This window comes from Scardinius erythrophthalmus (assembly GCF_964197995.2).
Source record: "Scardinius erythrophthalmus genome assembly, chromosome: 9".
Classification (NCBI taxonomy): Eukaryota; Metazoa; Chordata; class Actinopteri; order Cypriniformes; family Leuciscidae; genus Scardinius; species Scardinius erythrophthalmus.
This window is the reverse complement of record NC_138229.1, coordinates 28,526,977-28,544,717: the sequence shown is the minus strand read 5'-3', so window position 1 is coordinate 28,544,717 and position 17,741 is coordinate 28,526,977. Positions and strand designations below refer to the sequence as shown.

Genomic DNA, 17,741 nt, shown 5'->3' with positions numbered 1-17,741 from the left:
ACAACACTTTTACATTAGACACCATTTATTTGTCTTCCTGACTCTGCTGTCATCCTGTACAATCAAAAGCTGACAGGATAAGGGAAGGCAAAGTTAATAAAATAATTATCTCCTAGATTCATTTAATTTGTGCAAAGGAAAAATCAGAGGCTTGAAAACAGACATTACCATGAAAGTGGAGCATCAACTGTTTGAAGAAAAATAATTGAATTCTGAAATCAGTGCAAGTCTGGACAGCTCCAGTTTGATGAGCCTCTGCCTCTTGTCAAATTATGAAACGAGACAACAAAAAATGTATATGATCACTAGTGGTACAATCTCAATTTAAACATACTGTCTAAAACTGACAATTGCATATCCATAGATGTACATAAAAAGTTGACAAAACTATTCAAAGTTAATGTTGAGGGTTAAATACAAGTTAAGCGCAAGATGTCATGCTGTCATTGACCAAAGAACATTTTGTCCCTCAACTGGTAAAGAAAACAAAAACAAAGGCTGCACTTCATGCAAAAAAAATAAAAATAATTTTATATATATATATCGTGGCCACGAATTAATTCATTCCAACGACTTTCCATTCCAACGGCATGTTGTAATAATTCATTTCCTTCGTTTAGTTAAATCAAAATGAATCAAAATTATTTCAATGTCGCCACGATTTACAAAAATGAGAGAACGAATTCTATATTCGTGGCCACGTTTATATATATTTTTTGTCATGTCAAGTGTAGGACTCCGTAAAAAAATGACAATTACACACTTAAACCAATGATTGCTTTATAGCCTTTCATTGTGTGTAACGCTTTCGTAAAAAAAAAAAAAAAAAAAAATTATACCAAAGCAAAATTATTTTCTATCATACCGGACAGCAACTGTTGAGTTTAGGTTGTATTTAACCCAGAATATTCCTTTCAAGTGGTTTCATTGATTAACAATTAATTCATTATCGACAGCTCAGTTGGTTTCACTTGCAGAACTTAAGAAATGATCAAGTCCAAAGCTCATCTAAACTGAACGTGGAAAACAAGCCCTTTAGCCTTAGTTTTAGGACGATTCTTAAGAGCTCCACGAGAACAATCACAGTGAAAGATAAACGGCATTGTGCGGTGACTAAATGATAGAAAAACAGTGATTTGCTTCACTTTCTTAAAAAAGTTTGACAACTTTTTTTTATGTAAAGCATACATTTTTTAAATAGTGTTTAAATTTGGAATCATGACCTGTACTAAAGCATGACACACCAAATTCAAGTAGATGAGCGGAGCATAGGGAGACCAATTCAATTATGTCGTGCTTCTTTATGCATTGATGGTACAGTTACTACCTCACTTTCCCAACGGTCATGCTTGAGGTGCCTTGGTAATATTGGCGTATTTTAGCTATTCAACACATTTTTAGAACTATTAACCATGACAACACTGATTATGTGCCTTGTGATATGGACAAATAACAGTTTTCATATTTTTTTAAGCTCTTTTCCTATAGATAACTGCATTTATCTTAGTTACAGTGTTTTCAACGTTACAAGCCAATCTCGTCCGTTCCAAGAGACACGTGACCTATTAGATGTCTAACAATTATATATTATGATACGATTCATATGAACATTAAAATCATTAAAACTGAAACGCATTAATACCATGTGCACTCATTCGAAAACAATCCCGCATGAATCAAAACGAGACGCTGAAGTCTGAATACTCGCATCCCATCGCTGACAGCGATTTTTAAAACCTCCACAAGTCTGAACTGACCCAACAGTCACTACGTTCTACACTTCGCTCCATTTTAAACCTTCATATCTTTTTTTAATAATACCGTGTGCGAAACTGATGGATTCTATAAGGATTGCTTCGTTTCTGAAGTTCGATTGCCAGTCTTGGAAGACAGACGCGTGGTGTGCTGTGGCAATCTAATCTTCGTCGTCCTCCTCGTCTTCGCTGATGGCCTGTTTGCGGGCGGCGTAGGTGTAGCCGGACAGGGCGCTGCTGTGATGTGAGGAGGGTGAGGAGGACGGGGAGGTCTTGGTGAAGAAGGGCAGACGGAAGGTTGGAGAAGGGGAACGCTCACGTGTGGGACTGCTGCTGGGACTCTGCCTCGGACTGATGGCCTGAAGCATTCGACCTTTCCCTTCCTTCAGCATGTGCTTCTGTTAGAGAGGAAGACCAACACATAGCCGATAAGAGACCTTGAGTGGAGCCATGGATATTTGTGATGAAACTGATCCCAATGGAGACCACGATGGCTTCTCCGCTCATCTATTCGTGAGTTTAAAGGAGCTGTATGTAGCATTGTGGCCAAAACTGGTACTGCAATCACTTTAAAAATACTGTAGAGAGGTGTATCCCCTCCCCCTCCCCCCTGACTCGAGGTTGCCAGATAAGCTGCAGGATTCAGCAGAAACGTAGGCTGCTTCAATGGTCATACAGGTCAACTTGCAGCATGTGTAACTTATAGGGTTGCCAACTTCAGAAAAGGAAAATACAGGACAATCGTGGTTATTTATAGGAAAATGAGGGACACTCAAAACTGTACATCATTTCAGTGTCTGCAGTTAAATATGTGTTTAAAAGGTTATCAGACATGAACACATTTGTATTGCTTTACCTATTTATGTATTTAATTCATACATAAAATACAAAAAGTCATACATAAAAAAAAAATCACATTACAAACAAACCATCATTCAAAATAGCAGCATTTATCTAAAATAGAAAGCTTTTTAACATTATATAGGCTTACAGTTTAAAAGTTTAGTAGATTATTTTTTTGGAAAAAAAAAATTTAAAGAAAGTATTTGCCTACTTTTATTCAGCAAGGATGCATTACATTAATCAAAAGTGACAGTAAAGGCATTTATAATGTTACAAAAGCTTTCTATTTACTTTCTAAGGCTTTTTTTTACATTATTAATAATCAGAAATGTTTTTTGAGCATATTATTCCTTCAGGTAGATTACATGTTTTCTTGCGTGGCTGGATGTTAGACTCATGAACAATAATCACGTTGTTTGCATTCGCCAGAATTGTTTTGCCGAAATCAAAACGTGGACAGTAAAAGGTTATTACCGTTAGCGCGAGACGAGTCCGGCTTGAAGCGGAAGCAACCAGACAGCAGAGGATTATGTTCGCAAATCAAACAATGATTTGTCTAAAAACAGTGATTAAAAAAAACTGTGATTGGATGATGATGACAGGTGTCGGTGATCATTCTCAGTGGTCAGCACTGCTGCTGTTACTATTGTATCAGTCAGTGGTTAGATCAGCTTGTCAAAAAACGGGACATGGGAGGTCACGCACGGGACAAATATATTAGGCCCAAAATACGGGACGTCCCACCTAATTCGGGACAGTTGGCAACCCTAGTAACTTAGTCCACGATATACTGTACGTGAAGAACGAATGACGAATCTTTTTTTTTTTTCTGAGGTAAAGTTAGGCTTCTGTCTCTGTTGTTTTCCTCAGCGTCTCCGCATAATGACAGAGAAACGGGCTCCATAATGCATTGCTAATACGTCCATGTGAGCTAATGTTACGTTACTTTGCACGAACATGCATAACTTTGTTCGACTGTCATGAATATATGAAATGTCCATTGACATCATGTACAAGTTAGCCAAGCATAGATGAATCTTACCTGTCCAGGAGGAAATTAGCAACGTTGCGACAAATTTCACTTTGTCACGACAAATTTCTGAATTATAACAAGGTCTTTTTGATTTAGTAACGTTAGACATGTTTATCCGACTAGAGTTAGGGTAGGTAAGAGCAGAGCTGGCAACCCGGATCCCGAAACACTACTGACTTCGTGATTGGTCGATAGGTGGAGGGAGGCGCATCAGGCCAAAACACAAAATGACAACATCAACATCAGTTGAGGGCTGCAAGTCCACTTTTTAAATGACAATATCCTAGCCATGCTACTGTTGTCAGTGATATAAGTATTTGAAATGAACATGATTTCTTAATGTCTGGTGACACATCAGGGTCATTTTATGATTAATTGAAATAGATTTCTTACATACAGCTCCTTTAAACAGTCATTCTCAACCAGGATGGTGAAAAAGTGAGTATTTGTTTTTTCGTAAGCTGCCTTATCAAACCTAAGTTAGATTATCAGTGGAGATTCAAGACTAGCTATGTTTCCATCTAAAGTGGCATATTTAACTTGTGCACAAAATTGGAAATTGCATAAACCATTGGCAAATAAAGCAAGCAGCGTTTCCTTGTCGTGTTCAAGAGAACAAATTCATCACTTTTTGGGAAACTGGCACAAAGTATCTGTAATAAAAATAGAAGTTGCTGAAATCTGGGATTTTCCGACATCATAAATGACTTGTGTCCTAAAGCGCCAAAAACTCAATAAACTCTGACATGTTATCTTGTGTTTAGATGCTGTTGTTTGAGACACGCAGTAATGTGAGACACTTCTGAAAGGTCATTATACCAAAACATTCTGATGACAGACTATGGCTCATGCATTTCAGGAAGACCAAACCAACATTACAGCTAATATCTGCATAAGCTATTGGTGCTTGGACACCGATAATTGCCACTTGCAGCTATATTTATTATTAAAAATACACTATTTCACCTAAAATGCTTCAAAGAATATTGCATCATTAGCATAACAACATGCTGACCTCAAACTCAAAGTCGTGTCCCTCATGTGCTTTATGTCAGTAGTGGTATTCTGAGTGGCTTGCAGTGGATGCTAGAATGGACGCTGACTTAGAAGTTTTGGGACACTATTTTTTAAAAAGATACTCACCAACGCTCCCTCCGGTCCAAACATCTGAAGGAAGTTGCCGATGAACTCGCGGGACTTCTCTTCCCATTTCTGGATCAAGTCGATGCTTTTCTCCTCCACCTTCTGCACAAACTCTTTACTCTTCTCCTCCACGTCCTTCACTTTCTTCTTCACCTTGTCCACACGCTCCTGAAGGTTGTACTTCTTTTCCTGAGTGTCGGAAATGAGGCACAATTTGAATTATGGAATAGAATTATTTACAATTTCTAAAAGGTATAGCGGAGGATTTTTTACTTTCTGGGTGGATAGCCTATACTATTGGTCCTCCTAATTGTCAATCATTCTGGTGAATCAATCAAACTTTTCAAAAAGTGGAGAGGGCGGGTCTAATCTAAAATTCGGAAAGATCCTCCGCTATACCTTTAACTGAATATATTGCCACTCCTGTAAATAAAAATAGAGTTGAAAGAAAGGTCGAGAGTAAATGCTTCAAATGGATAGTTCACCCAAAAATTAGATTTCTGTCATAATTTAATCTTTCTTCTGCGAAACACAAAGATATAAGAAAATATATTTAAGAAGGCCGTGGTCCAAACAACATTGGACCCCATTGACTTCCATTACATGGAAATAAAATAAAATAAAAACTGAGCAGGAAGCTGTAGAGTAGATTGACTAAGCAAATTTAATTTCTGGCATCTTGAGATTAAGCTCAACCAGTAAACAAACCCATATGATGAAAGAGCGCTCACATTGATGAAGCTGACGTTAAGCTCTTTCGCGGTGTAGCCGCGTTGTAGATTCCGTCTGACGTACACGTCATAATCTCGTACGATGCGTGTGATGATGTCAGAGGTGGAAATACCCTCTGTTCGTTGGGTTGGTGCGAACATTCCTGTGGAAGCCCAAAATAAAAAGAAACTGTTTTAAAGATAAAAATTATATTGTAAGTTGCTTTGGATAGAAGCTAAATGGTCTTATATTTAATTGGTAAGTTCTATATTGGTTATAATTCATACTCTGAAATTTTAGACGCAGAGATTGATTTCTAAATCAAAACACATAAATCTATGGTACCTTGTTCCCACCATGGAATAAAAAGAATGTAAAACATAATTGCGATTTTTTTTCCCTCGCATTTCTGACTTTTTCCCCCCCTGCATTTCTGAGTTTTTTCCCCTCGCAATTGCGCATTTATATCACAAATTGGCGGCGAGCTCCGGCGAGGGCGGCGCGGCGCGTCTTCAATGGCGAGAGTGGCGTGTAGAGTTGAAGTCAGGTCAACTTTATGGTTATGAGTTATAACGTGGTTTGGCGGCAACCGGTGGCAACCAATCGGAGTTCTCCACTTGAGAGGATTCCAGAGAACGCAGTAAACTTTGGTTCCGACCACATTAGTTCCCAAGCAAAATAGAGGAGAGGTTGATCATGTGAATTTGATAAGAAGGAGAACAACACTATTTATAGGCAACATTTTTGCGCTAGAACGCTTGTTTTTCAGCAGGAATGCAAATTAGATTAGCACTTAACCATGAACACAAAAGTCACACCACACAAATGGCTTTTAATTGGTTTAATTCGTTAGCAACTATGTCATTATAATTGTTAAGTTCTTTCCATCGATCAATTTCTTACTTTCACATTTAAAAGATTCCATGAGGTTAACTTGTACCCTAATTGGTCAGCCTGCACAAATAATGATCAACATGCTTGTTTGCTTTGCAGCCCCTTTAAATAAAGTAAAAAAAAAAAAGACCAAGCAATCGATCTACATCAGAGCGTCCACGAATCTTTCTACGGCGTCGTTGGCAGGGCGGCGAGAGCGAATTTTGCCGCTGTCTCGCCGGCGGTGGTGTGAACGCACAGTAAGAAAAAAGTTAGATTTGACCGATGTAAACTTGCAATTGCGAAATTTTTTTTTTGGTAATTCAGACTTTTTCCCCCCCTCGCATTTCAGACTTTTTCCCCCCTCGTAATTTTTTTTCTCTCACAATTCTGACTTTTCTTGTCGCAATTCCAACTTTTTCTTCTCGCAATTCTGACTTATTATCTTGACATTTTTCATTTTCTCTCGCAATATTGACTTTTCCCCTCGCAATTCTGACTTTCTTCTTGCAATTCTGACTTTTTTCCTCGCAATTCTGACTTTCTTCTTGCAATTCGGACTTTTCCCCTCGCAATTCTGACTTTCTTCTTGCAATTCTGACTTTTTTCCTCACAATTCTGACTTTTCCCCTCACAATTCTGACTTTCTTCTTGCAATTCTGACTTTTTTCCTCACAATTCTGACTTTTCCCCTCGCAATTCTGACTTTCTTCTTGCAATTCTGACTTTTTTCCTCACAATTCTGACTTTTCCCCTTGCAATTCTGACTTTCTTCTTGCAATATCGACTTTTCTTCTCGCAATTCTGACTTTTTCCCCGCAATTCTGACTTTTATCCTTGCAAATGCGAATTTATATTACGCAATTCTAAGAAAAAAGTCAGAATTGCGAGGTGTAAAATAGCAATTGTGAGAAAAAAGTCAGAATTGTGAGATAAAAAGTCGCAATTACCTTTTTTATTTTTTTATTCAGTTGCAGAAACAAACTTCCATAGCAATTTCCGAGGCTGTTATAATTACCTGCTTCTTTGATGTGCTTGTAAACATCATCACTGTCAGCTGAGGAATATGGGATATCATCATGGGCCACAAAGTCAATCTGAGGTATCAAAAGAAACAGTCTTTAATTAAAAAAAGGGAACAAATAAATGGCTCAAGGCTTGGTTACCATTTTACTTTCATCCTCCAACAAAACACTACAGAGCAAATGAAAGTATATAACATTGCTTTGAGTGTCATATTATACTACAGTTCAGTTCTCTCTCGTCTTACCCGATGCTTGGTGAGGAACTCGGGCGTGAGAGTCCATGGAGCATTCCGGACCACCTCGTCCACATAGCGACAGTGACTTATCGCGTCATAGCGTTCATCCTCATTCATGACGGTGAAGCCCTTTAACTCGTGTGTGAGGTCATCACTACACACTGCAGAGAGGTAAGAGAGGCGCTAAATACAGCACTGACATTAAGATGGACTCTGTGCTAAATGAACAGAATGATTAACACTCCAAATACTGAATCCCAGGATTACTTACCACCTACAATAAGGTGCGTGTTTGGAAATAGGCATTTAGCCTGCATGAGAGCACGTGCATGTCCTGAGTGGAACATGTCGAAGATACCATCAGCGTACACACGCACAGGCCTGTCGGCTGAAAACAAAAAGAAGAACATCAGCTTTCATGGGATCAAGGGAGCTACTTAATTTAGACACATATGACCTTACATGTCAGTAGTGTAATGGTTAAATGAGAGGAAGACTGTGCTTTAGAATTTGACGAAATGTTTTAAATACACACACACTACCATTAAAAAATTTGGAGAAAGTTTTTTTTTTAAAGAAATTAATACTTTTATTCAGCAAGGAAGAATGTATTAAATTGATCAAAAGTGACAGTAAATAAATGTATGATGTTACAAAAGATTTATATTTCAAATAAATGCTTTTGAACTTTCTATTTATCAAAGAATCACAAAAAATGTTTCAGTTTCCACAAACTTTTAGCTTTTTAAAAACTGTTTTCACCATTGATAATAATAAGAAATGTTTTTTTGTGGGCCAAAATGCCATTAGAGAGGTGAAGGAATGTCATGAACTTTTAAAACAGGCACTTAATTACAGTTATGTCGTCTAAAGGTTGTAATAGCAAATATTAAATCAAGGAGTGGGTCTGTGCTATGGTTTTTTTTAGCTTTTCTGTTTTTGTTAAAGAAATACAAGTGTTGATACCGAAAGATGCCTTAATTCCAATGTTGAAATGATGAAAAACATTCCTGGCCATAATCGTACATAATGGCCAATGAATCAGCCTAAATACAGTCATACAGTCAATGAATGGAAGTAACACCTGACACGTGTATATCTGAATGTGTGTGTGGGAGGAGTTCACTACAGAGGGCACATATCTTACGTGGAGTGCCTCTGCGAGCTTCCTCCATGGTGACGCGCTTATATGGCTTTTCTTCCATTGACTCGAGCTGATCTGCATACGGAGCCGGGTATTTCAGACCCTGAGGGGCAAGAAGCACCACAGCCTTTGGTCTCAAATACCATCTCTCATCTGTACACACACTTACACCGTTATCTCACTCACCACTGTGCATCGTTTTAACTTCAGGGGTTTCTCGCCCTCCTCCGCCTCTCCATTTGAACCTTCTCTCTTTCTCTTCCTGGACAATCGTGCTGAACCGTGCGCCTCCATTCAGGCTCTGTGAAATGTTATGGAGAAAACAAAAGGAATGATGATACCAATTAAAAGGCATTTAGTTGCATTCAATATGGGAAGTTCCTTGTGACACAAGCAAAATACAGAAATCAATAGCAGTATAACCCCAGCCCAGATGTTTGGAAAGAGTATTTCATAACACTGAGCAGCAGGAAAGATTAAATATGTGTCAGGAAAGTTGGCTGTGGTGCAAACTATTCAGTTGAAGATAAATGTGCAGATGTCTTTCTGATCTTCACAGGACAGGCTAAAGGGGTGAATCAAATTAAACCTGCCAAGAACATGTCCTAGTCCAATATTTTTTAGATGAGATGAGAAATTATATACTGTACGAAGAAAATAAAGCCTATTTTAAAAGTAGGCTAAATAATTTCCCGAGTGGATCTACCGCCACTCTTAGTATTGTACTGTATAGATACTTGTACTATTACTGTGAACGGAGCCGCTCTGAGACGATGGAAGAAACATGTAACCTGTAAATCATTAAAGGGGTCATATAATGCCATTTTTGTACAAGCTAATATGATTCTTTAGGGTCTAAATTAAAAGTTTGTAATATACTTTAATTAAAAATTCTCATTAGTATTGTAAGAAAACACTAATTTTACCTGGTCAAAAACAGCTCTGTTTTCAGCACGCCGTTTCAGTGCATGTGTCTTTAAATGATAATGAGCTTTGCTCACCCCGCCCCTCTGTTCTGTGGGTACACCGTATTAGACATTCTCTGACCGTATCTAACACAATAACCACGTGTTATTCGTTATAAACGTGGGATTATGAATTATATTGAGAACGTCGTACATAGAAAACATGCCGTAATGTACCCTGAGTGTAAACCTTAGACGCATTCATCGTGAAGCCTGCAGCAAGGTTTGCAAATTTCGCAAAGATTAATATAAATACTAATATAAAGGTTAATAAAACATTACACTCACATCTTCTGGAGGTTCAGCAGGAACACGTTGGTACCGATCCGTTTTTCTCGTGTGTAAAGCTGTCTGGTGTGAAATGATTCGCGCAAACATGAAAGCACAGACGATCGTGGGGAATCCCAGTGAGGGAATCCCCGCGTCAATCCTTTGGGCATATCCCTTCAAAAACAAAACTCAGCCACTGCTTCTTCAACGGCTCGGATTTCGAAACAGTAAAATGACTGCTGTGTTCCTTATTACATCTAAGAACAGAACACCACAATCGCTTAGACGCCATTCTCCTCCAGCATATCAACAATGGCGGACTACTATGACGACGGCTGTCACAGCTCGCTCAGGGCGGGTCTTGTGTTGAAACACGGCTGTCAATCACAATAGCGGGAGGGGCGTACGATCTTATGACGTCACAATATCGAACGGCTTGATTTCAGAGAGGGTCAAACATATAAGGAGATTAAAACAAAACCACTGGATGGATTTTTATCATGATAGGATGGTTGTGTACAGGCACTGCCAACAGACATTTCAGTGCAATCAACTTGTAAAAGTGCATGTACCATTATATGACCCCTTTAAAACGTTCACTCTGAAACCCACATATTTATTTAACTGAATCACAGCCTTTGTGATTTCACAATATCCTGTATTATGATTTTTAAAAAGGTTTTATATATGATATATCATGCAGCCTTCGGTCTAATAGGTAATAGGTCCATAGAATGAACCACTTCTGGTATTTTGCCAGTTAATCGACACTTTTAAATTGCCAGAGGATTTTTTTTAAATGGAATACTCGAATTTAATCGAGGAACCGTGACAGCACCACTTTGAAATATTTTATATTCCTCCAGTGATAAAACTGTGCTGGATGTTTTGTGAAGGAGGGCCATATTTAGGGAGCTTTTGAGCTGTGATTAGGATCACTATGATGTAGTGGTTTTCAATTTGCCTAAAAGTGACTGTAAAATAGGTACTACGGAAAGTGCATGTTTTGAGTTTTGATATTTGCGATATGGTCACTGGGCTACTTTTGCCTACTTTTAATTGGCCATTGGGCTAGTTTTGTTACGCAGACCTGGCAATCCTGATCACCGGAGAGAAGTCTGTTGTTTAATCTGAAGATTTATGACATTTTTATTCAGAATTACAAAAAAGAAGAAGAAATTGAAATTGAACATATGCGTGGATTAATTGTTAACAATAAGATCAATAAAAAGTGAATTTTCATTTCATGCCAACTTTAAAAAATTAACGCAAAATATATCTTTATGCATTTTTCTTTGATTGTAAGCTGAAATAAGATATTTCTTCATGAAAATCCAAAACTGTACCAGAAAAAAAAAAAAGTCAGAAATTAATATTGGTTGATATTGATAATATGATAATGGTTTATCATGTACAGTCAAAACTTCACATAATTACATCATGAGTGGAAAAAATCATAATATGATTTTTTTTATATATATATATATATATTACTTAACATATTATATTAAAACATAAACTGAGAATAAATAAGGGTCATCAGCAACTTGTTTGTTATGTCCAGAAAGAGCCTATGGAAACCTTGGCTGAATCCTTCCTCATTCCAATCATTCCTTTATCTAAACACAAAGCCTTGAGTCTTATCTGGATGAATGCAGGAGTGAATGAAGCTAAAGGGGAGGAATGTGACCCGGACACAACATTACATCCACTGTATACTGACAGACTCACTCATAATTGACAGATCAACTAGGCTATATATATATATATATATATATGACACTGCTTAGAGATCTGGCACTGATAAACAAACTAAACTATGGCAAGATCGTGTTTCAGAGTCCACATTTGCATAAGGACGACAAGGAGACGTAGACAGTCCAGTAGGCTAGGCTATAATACAGACACAATCCCTCTATTTCAGTCTCTTATCTAAGAGCACAGAGTCTGAATGATTCCTCATCTGAGCTGTACAATCCCAGATGCACAAGGATGCATACTATTTTTTGAAGATGTAACATTAGTAATCAGTTCAGAGACAAGGGCAACCGTAATAATGCTCCACATTCCTACCAAACAAAACGTAGCAAGTTTCTGGATTTCAAGTTTAGGACCTCTGACATATTATAACAAAATATGGGAGGTGGGTCTATGACACAGGGTGAATTAACAGTGGGAGTGTCTCTAAAAGTGACAGCAGTGTAACTATTTCAATAGAGAGCAAACTTAGATATAATAGATAATAATATATATAATATAATAGATAAATACCATGCCTTGAGCTGGTGAGACAACACGACACGTATGTCAAGCAGCTCGAAACACTAGCTGGTTCTTGCTGACTATCTTTAGGACACATATATAATACGGACATGAAGACGCATTAGCTGCTTACCCTTGTGCTTTAATGCCGTTGTGAGCTCGGATGGTGTTAAACGGGTGCTTGAAGGTTTAGGTTAATGTGTTTCCTCAGGTCGAAGTCTGACAGGAGTCGGAAGTGTCGGTTTAAATGTCTATTTAGTGATCTCAGACCTTCCGATTTGACAGAAACCACAAAAGAGACTGGGATCAACTTTATTCAGCTCCAAGATGGCAGCAAAAATCATGATGATTTTTAAAATAAAAGTCCCTTTGAAGGAGTAACACCGCACTCACGAACAACAAGGTGCCAGACAAACAAAACTGAAGATCTCAAAAAATAAATAAAACTGTCTGCACACTTGAATCCTTTCAGCAAATTTAATAGCCAAGCTTTCGGTCAAACGACCATCCTCAGGGCCATCCCTAAAATAAAAGTCCCACCATCGTCACCGCAAGTTTGAAGACTTGCTATGCGGTGTTATTATTACAAATGCATAACGCGTTAATTTTGTTAAATAAATACTTTGCTGGTAAAACTGCACATACTTGATAGAATTTATGTTTCTCTTAGTTTGACCTAAAGCAAGGGTTGGACCTCCTATCCCTAACTCTCAGCAAACCCAGTACACCAAAGTACTAGATTTTCTTAGTCACTTTATATAATGCTTTTCCATTTTTACTTAAAGGGACATTTTTTAAATTATGTCATAATTTACTCCTCGTGTTGTTCCACCTTTATGACTTTCTTTCACAACCAAAACATACATTTCTCAAAATGTATTATTTTATGCAGTGCGACATGAGGGTAAGGTTTCATTTCGGGGTGAACTACCCCTTTTATATATATATTCATATAGTTAGAAATCTCATTTTTAAAAATAGTTTAAGCAAATTTTTAATGTTTTACTGTATCATTTTATCTCCTCAGTGGACTTTTCTTCATGATTGAAAGCTCAGGATCTAAAGGGTGTACATACACACACACACACACAATATTTAAATTATATATATATATATATATATATATATATATATATATATATATATAATACTTATATATATATATAATACTTATATATATATATATATATAAAAAAGTATTATATATATATATACAAGTATTATATATATATATATATATATATATATATATAAGTATTATATATATATATATATATAATTTAAATGTGTGTGTGTGTGTGTGTGTGTGTGTGTGTGTGTGTGTGTATGTATATAGGCCTATATATACTGTATATATATATATATATATATATATATATATATATATATATATATATATATATATATATATGTATATATATATATATATATATGTATATATATATATATACGTATATATATATATATATATATATACGTATATATATATATATATATATATATATATATACTGTATAATTGTTTAACAGGGACCATGGACCTCATGATGTTCTTCTTTGTTTGAGATCTACTGTCTTTGTTTGAGATAGTCAACAATGTGCAGAGCTGTAATCTAGACAATTGTATTATTTTTAAGATGTCGAAAATAGTAATAAGGATCTATGGTTAGGTGTGTCCAACTTTGACCTTTTTTGTAGGTTGTCTGAGGAAACAAGCATAGACAGTATATAAACTGGACACAGCGACCCCATTGGATTCAACGGAGGCAAGTGAAGTCAATTAGAAGCACAAACTTCCTGATGGTCGAGCGTACTGCGCAGACTCACACTGAGCTTGACGACGTAGATGTGACGTGAGCAACCCGTCTGTCTTCTAGTAGCTGTGCCAAGCGAAATCTGAATCATTCCCTTCCGAAACTTGCAGAGACGGAGAGTGTGAGTAGGAGGTGTCCATGAGCTGGAGCAGGAGAAACTTTTGCTAAGTATTCTGATTAATGATTTTGTCATTTTGCCTCCGCGTCCCCCCGATTGCGCGCGAGCTTCTCCTCCTGTCCATACGGTAATCTCTCTACTGTGCGACAGAGAGTCGCGTTGGTATGACGCAATCGTTAGCCTATTTTTACAAAAACTGCTTCTACGGGGCCATAACGTAAGATACAAGGTAATGGAGCCTTTTATACATTTTCGTGTTTCTTTAGAAATAAATAATGGACAAATGGAGTCTTTAAACGCCTCAGATGTAAAGTTATTCGCTGTCAAAGTGACGCCAAAATGAATGGGAGTCAATGGGATGCTAACAGTAGGTGATGGTCTGATAGCCAATGGCGGCGCCCGGGGAAGCTTCAACATAATATGAAACGCTGCCCCCCTGGAAACAAGTTTAAGTAATTTCGATCAGGCACTTTCATAGTCGCCTACACTGGGTCCTTCCTTCCTTCCGAAGGACTTTTCTCTGGTTGAGTGTCCACGTGGAGATGATCAAGTGAACATGGGTGTCATCATGCGCTCTCAAAGTGGCTGTTTCGTTGCAAGTTGGATGGATGTGGGTAAGTGATAGATGCTATTTGTATACGGACAGGTTTTATAGTAAATATTTACTCTAGAAGTACGATGAAAAGCGAGCTTTTCTTATGTGGAATAGCCTGTTGATTGTTTGTCGCACAGTCGTCGTTCTTCAAATATTCCCTGTTTATTTTAGTTCCTTCTCAGTTGAGATGTGGAAACAAATGTCTGTTTTTACATTTAAAAATGGTTTCTCGGCCTTGACCAGTTGTAACCATTCAGATAAAATATGTAGCTCGTCTTTGGATTGTGATTCTGGATTCCCTCGTTGTGTCATTGTGGTCGTTTATGCAATTGTACTTAATTGTTTGTCCTTTGTGTCTTTTCCCCCCCCAGCATTACGTTGAAACACGTGGAAAACGGTCACATGATGTCACCATGAGGGTCAGGAGCAACTGCTTTTGAACTCCAGGTGTGGATTTACATTTGATGTAAAGTGGCATTTTAGATTGCTCAATGTGAGTAGTTCAATTGCAGCAGATTTTAAATATTTACTGTAAAAAAAAAAAAAAAAGTAAAATTTAGAGGGATAGTTCACCTAAAAATGAAAATTCTGTCATTTACTCACCCTCAAGTTCCAAATCTGTATGAATTTCTTTCTTCTGCTAAACACAAAAGAAGAGATTTTGAAGATGGTTAATGGGCCCTATTGACTTTCTTAGTATGGAAGAAAAAAAAGGTTTAATAGATAAAACTTCAGCAGAAAAAATAAACTCTTACAGGTTTAAAACAACATGAAGGTGAGTAAATGATGACAATTTAGATGTTTGGGTGAACTGTCCTTTCAAGCTTGTATAGCTCTCTATGCTGTTTGAAGAGTCTTGCCTTTGTGTTGCCCATTCATTTTCACATTCATGAATGTGGTGTCTACTAAGGCGCACAATAAATCTTGAAATAGCCAAATTTATGAGAGGACACTTGTTCCTCTTGCTTGTGCTATGACAAGAACAGTGTTCACAATGAGCTATATTTATGATCTATTATTCTGTGTTCATTCTTTGACAGTCATATTCTGTTATTTCAGGTGAACCGCCAATGCGGTAAAAGGCTGCTACAGCAACATGAGCAGGGTTGCATGAAACCTGGTATGGAGCTATAAACTTTAAATAATGTCTGAGTAAAGAAAATGCCTTAAAGTGTTACCTGTTCATTGCCGGTCAGATGAATGTGGTGTCAAATAGGGCAGACATTAACACACAAGATGGCTGCTGAAAGGCGTTTACATCTATGCCTTTCAGAGTTTCATTTTGTGGACATTTACATTGATACACTGATCATGTATAATTAAGTCTCTTTTCATAAATGCAAAGCGCAATGCTAATCATTTAAATCCTGTCTGTTATAAAGGGTCTACATTCTCCTTTCTAGTGGAGGTAAATTACCCAGCATTCAAGAACAAGTGGTGTGTGAGGTGAGTTTAACAATGACTCAAAATTAAAGCTTGATTTGTTCCATCTTTTGCCATTTTTTGCTCCTTTGTAATGATTTGTGTGGTAAAAGGCACTGTGCAAATTTGTAAGATTTTCAGCATTTGTGTTCATGCTTTTTGTTTCTGTGGTTTAATTGTCTCTGATTCTTGGTTCTCTTCCAGATGCTGTATTCTCTATATGTGTATCTGCACTTCATGCACTATATTGGCAAAAGTATTGGGACACTCCTCCAAATCATTGAATTCAGGTTTTCCAATCACTTCCATGGCCACAGTTGTATAAAATCAAGCACCTAGGCATAAAGACTGCTTCACATCTGTGGAAGAATGGGTCGCTCTCAGGAGCTCAGTGAATTCAAGCGTGGTACCGTGATAGGTTGCCGCCTGTGCAATAAGTCCATGTGTGAAATTCCCTCACTACTAAATATTCCACGGTCAACTATTAGTGGTATTATAACAAAGTGGAAGCAATTAGGAACATCAACTCGGGCCTAGTCCACACACACTGGTATTTTTATAAACAGTTTTTCCTCCGTTTTAATTTTTTTTGCGTCCACATGAAAACGCTAAAACACGCTATGAAGTGCTGTCAAGAGCATTCCAAACCAACAGGTGGCGATATAGCCTAGACCTTATGTAGCCCCGCCCCTTTTCAGCGCTGCGCTCGTTGTCTTTTGACTTCCGGTCTGTATTTTCACAGCGATTTTGCGTGTTTATTAACGAACGGCTCGTTTTAAAATCTTCCCGGTCGACTGACATTTGTTTAGTCATCTGCTTTAAACATTACTGTCCTCATGATAACTTTCGTTAGCTTTACATTAAGTAAATCCACTTCAAAAGCTAATTACTCCTGGACAGCAATGCCATAGAAATATACAGAGCGACCGCAAAACGGAAGTTAAAAGACAATATTATAAAGATGGCGGCGCCCTCGTTTCTCTGGCGCATAAGATCTATACCCCTAACCGTAAAGCCATGTTGGCCAATCGGAAGCCTGAAAAAAAAAAAAAGCTAGTTTGTTTCAGTGACCAGATACTGCGTTTGCGTGTGGACAAAAAACTGCGGTTTTGAAAATCCCCGTGTTCGTGTGGACAGGGCCTCAGCAACGAAGTGAAGTGGTTGGCCACGTAAAATCAAAGCGGGGTCAGCGCATGCAAAGTTTCAACATTGATGTGTTTTGACACATACACAGTAAATTACTAAGTTCGCGGGTCAATTTGAGACTCATATTTTAATGTTTTAAGGCAACTGTACAGACCCAAAATAATATTTCTTGGTTATATTTTGTTACTTGGTTTTTTACTACCCTTTGAAGCTAAAAAAAAAGCTTTTCCACACTTATTTCAATACAGAAAAATATTTTGTCAGCTACAGATGGTACAAATGAGCTATCATTTATTTCAATCTATCTGAAATGCTATTAAACCTATGTTGATTTTGACATTTTGTGTCTCTCATTTTTGGAAATTAACATGCAAAGTTTTAACATGCC

General features: G+C 37.4%; 1 protein-coding gene and 1 long non-coding RNA gene across 2 annotated transcripts; one reads left to right on the top strand and one right to left on the bottom strand.

The window, feature by feature from the left end:
* Nucleotides 1-799: 799 nt before the first annotated feature.
* On the bottom strand, nt 800-12,606 carry pcyt1aa (phosphate cytidylyltransferase 1A, choline a). Its single transcript, XM_081373987.1, has 9 exons — nt 12,393-12,606; nt 8,949-9,063; nt 8,766-8,865; nt 7,890-8,006; nt 7,628-7,779; nt 7,376-7,454; nt 5,505-5,647; nt 4,774-4,962; nt 800-2,152 (listed from the first exon to the last, which is right to left on the bottom strand). Exons 2-9 carry the CDS (start codon nt 9,054-9,056, stop codon nt 1,916-1,918), a joined length of 1,125 nt encoding a protein of 374 aa, XP_081230113.1. The 5' UTR covers nt 9,057-9,063; nt 12,393-12,606; the 3' UTR covers nt 800-1,915.
* Nucleotides 12,607-14,691: 2,085 nt separating this feature from the next.
* On the top strand, nt 14,692-17,689 carry LOC308695779. Its single transcript, XR_014030737.1, has 5 exons — nt 14,692-14,804; nt 15,157-15,278; nt 15,845-15,905; nt 16,168-16,231; nt 16,412-17,689. It is a non-coding gene; the product is annotated as an uncharacterized lncRNA (long non-coding RNA).
* Nucleotides 17,690-17,741: the final 52 nt, after the last annotated feature.

Bases quoted from the DNA above. Each gene is read 5' to 3' on its own strand.
- pcyt1aa (XM_081373987.1), bottom strand. From the start codon at position 9,056: ATGGAGGCGCACGGTTCAGCACGATTGTCCAGGAAGAGAAAGAGAGAA. The intron at 7,455-7,627 runs GTAAGACGAGAG...TTGATACCTCAG, and splicing joins AGTTCCTCACCAAGCATCGG to ATTGACTTTGTGGCCCATGA. The intron at 2,153-4,773 runs GTGAGTATCTTT...CCTCTCTAACAG, and splicing joins TTGGACCGGAGGGAGCGTTG to AAGCACATGCTGAAGGAAGG.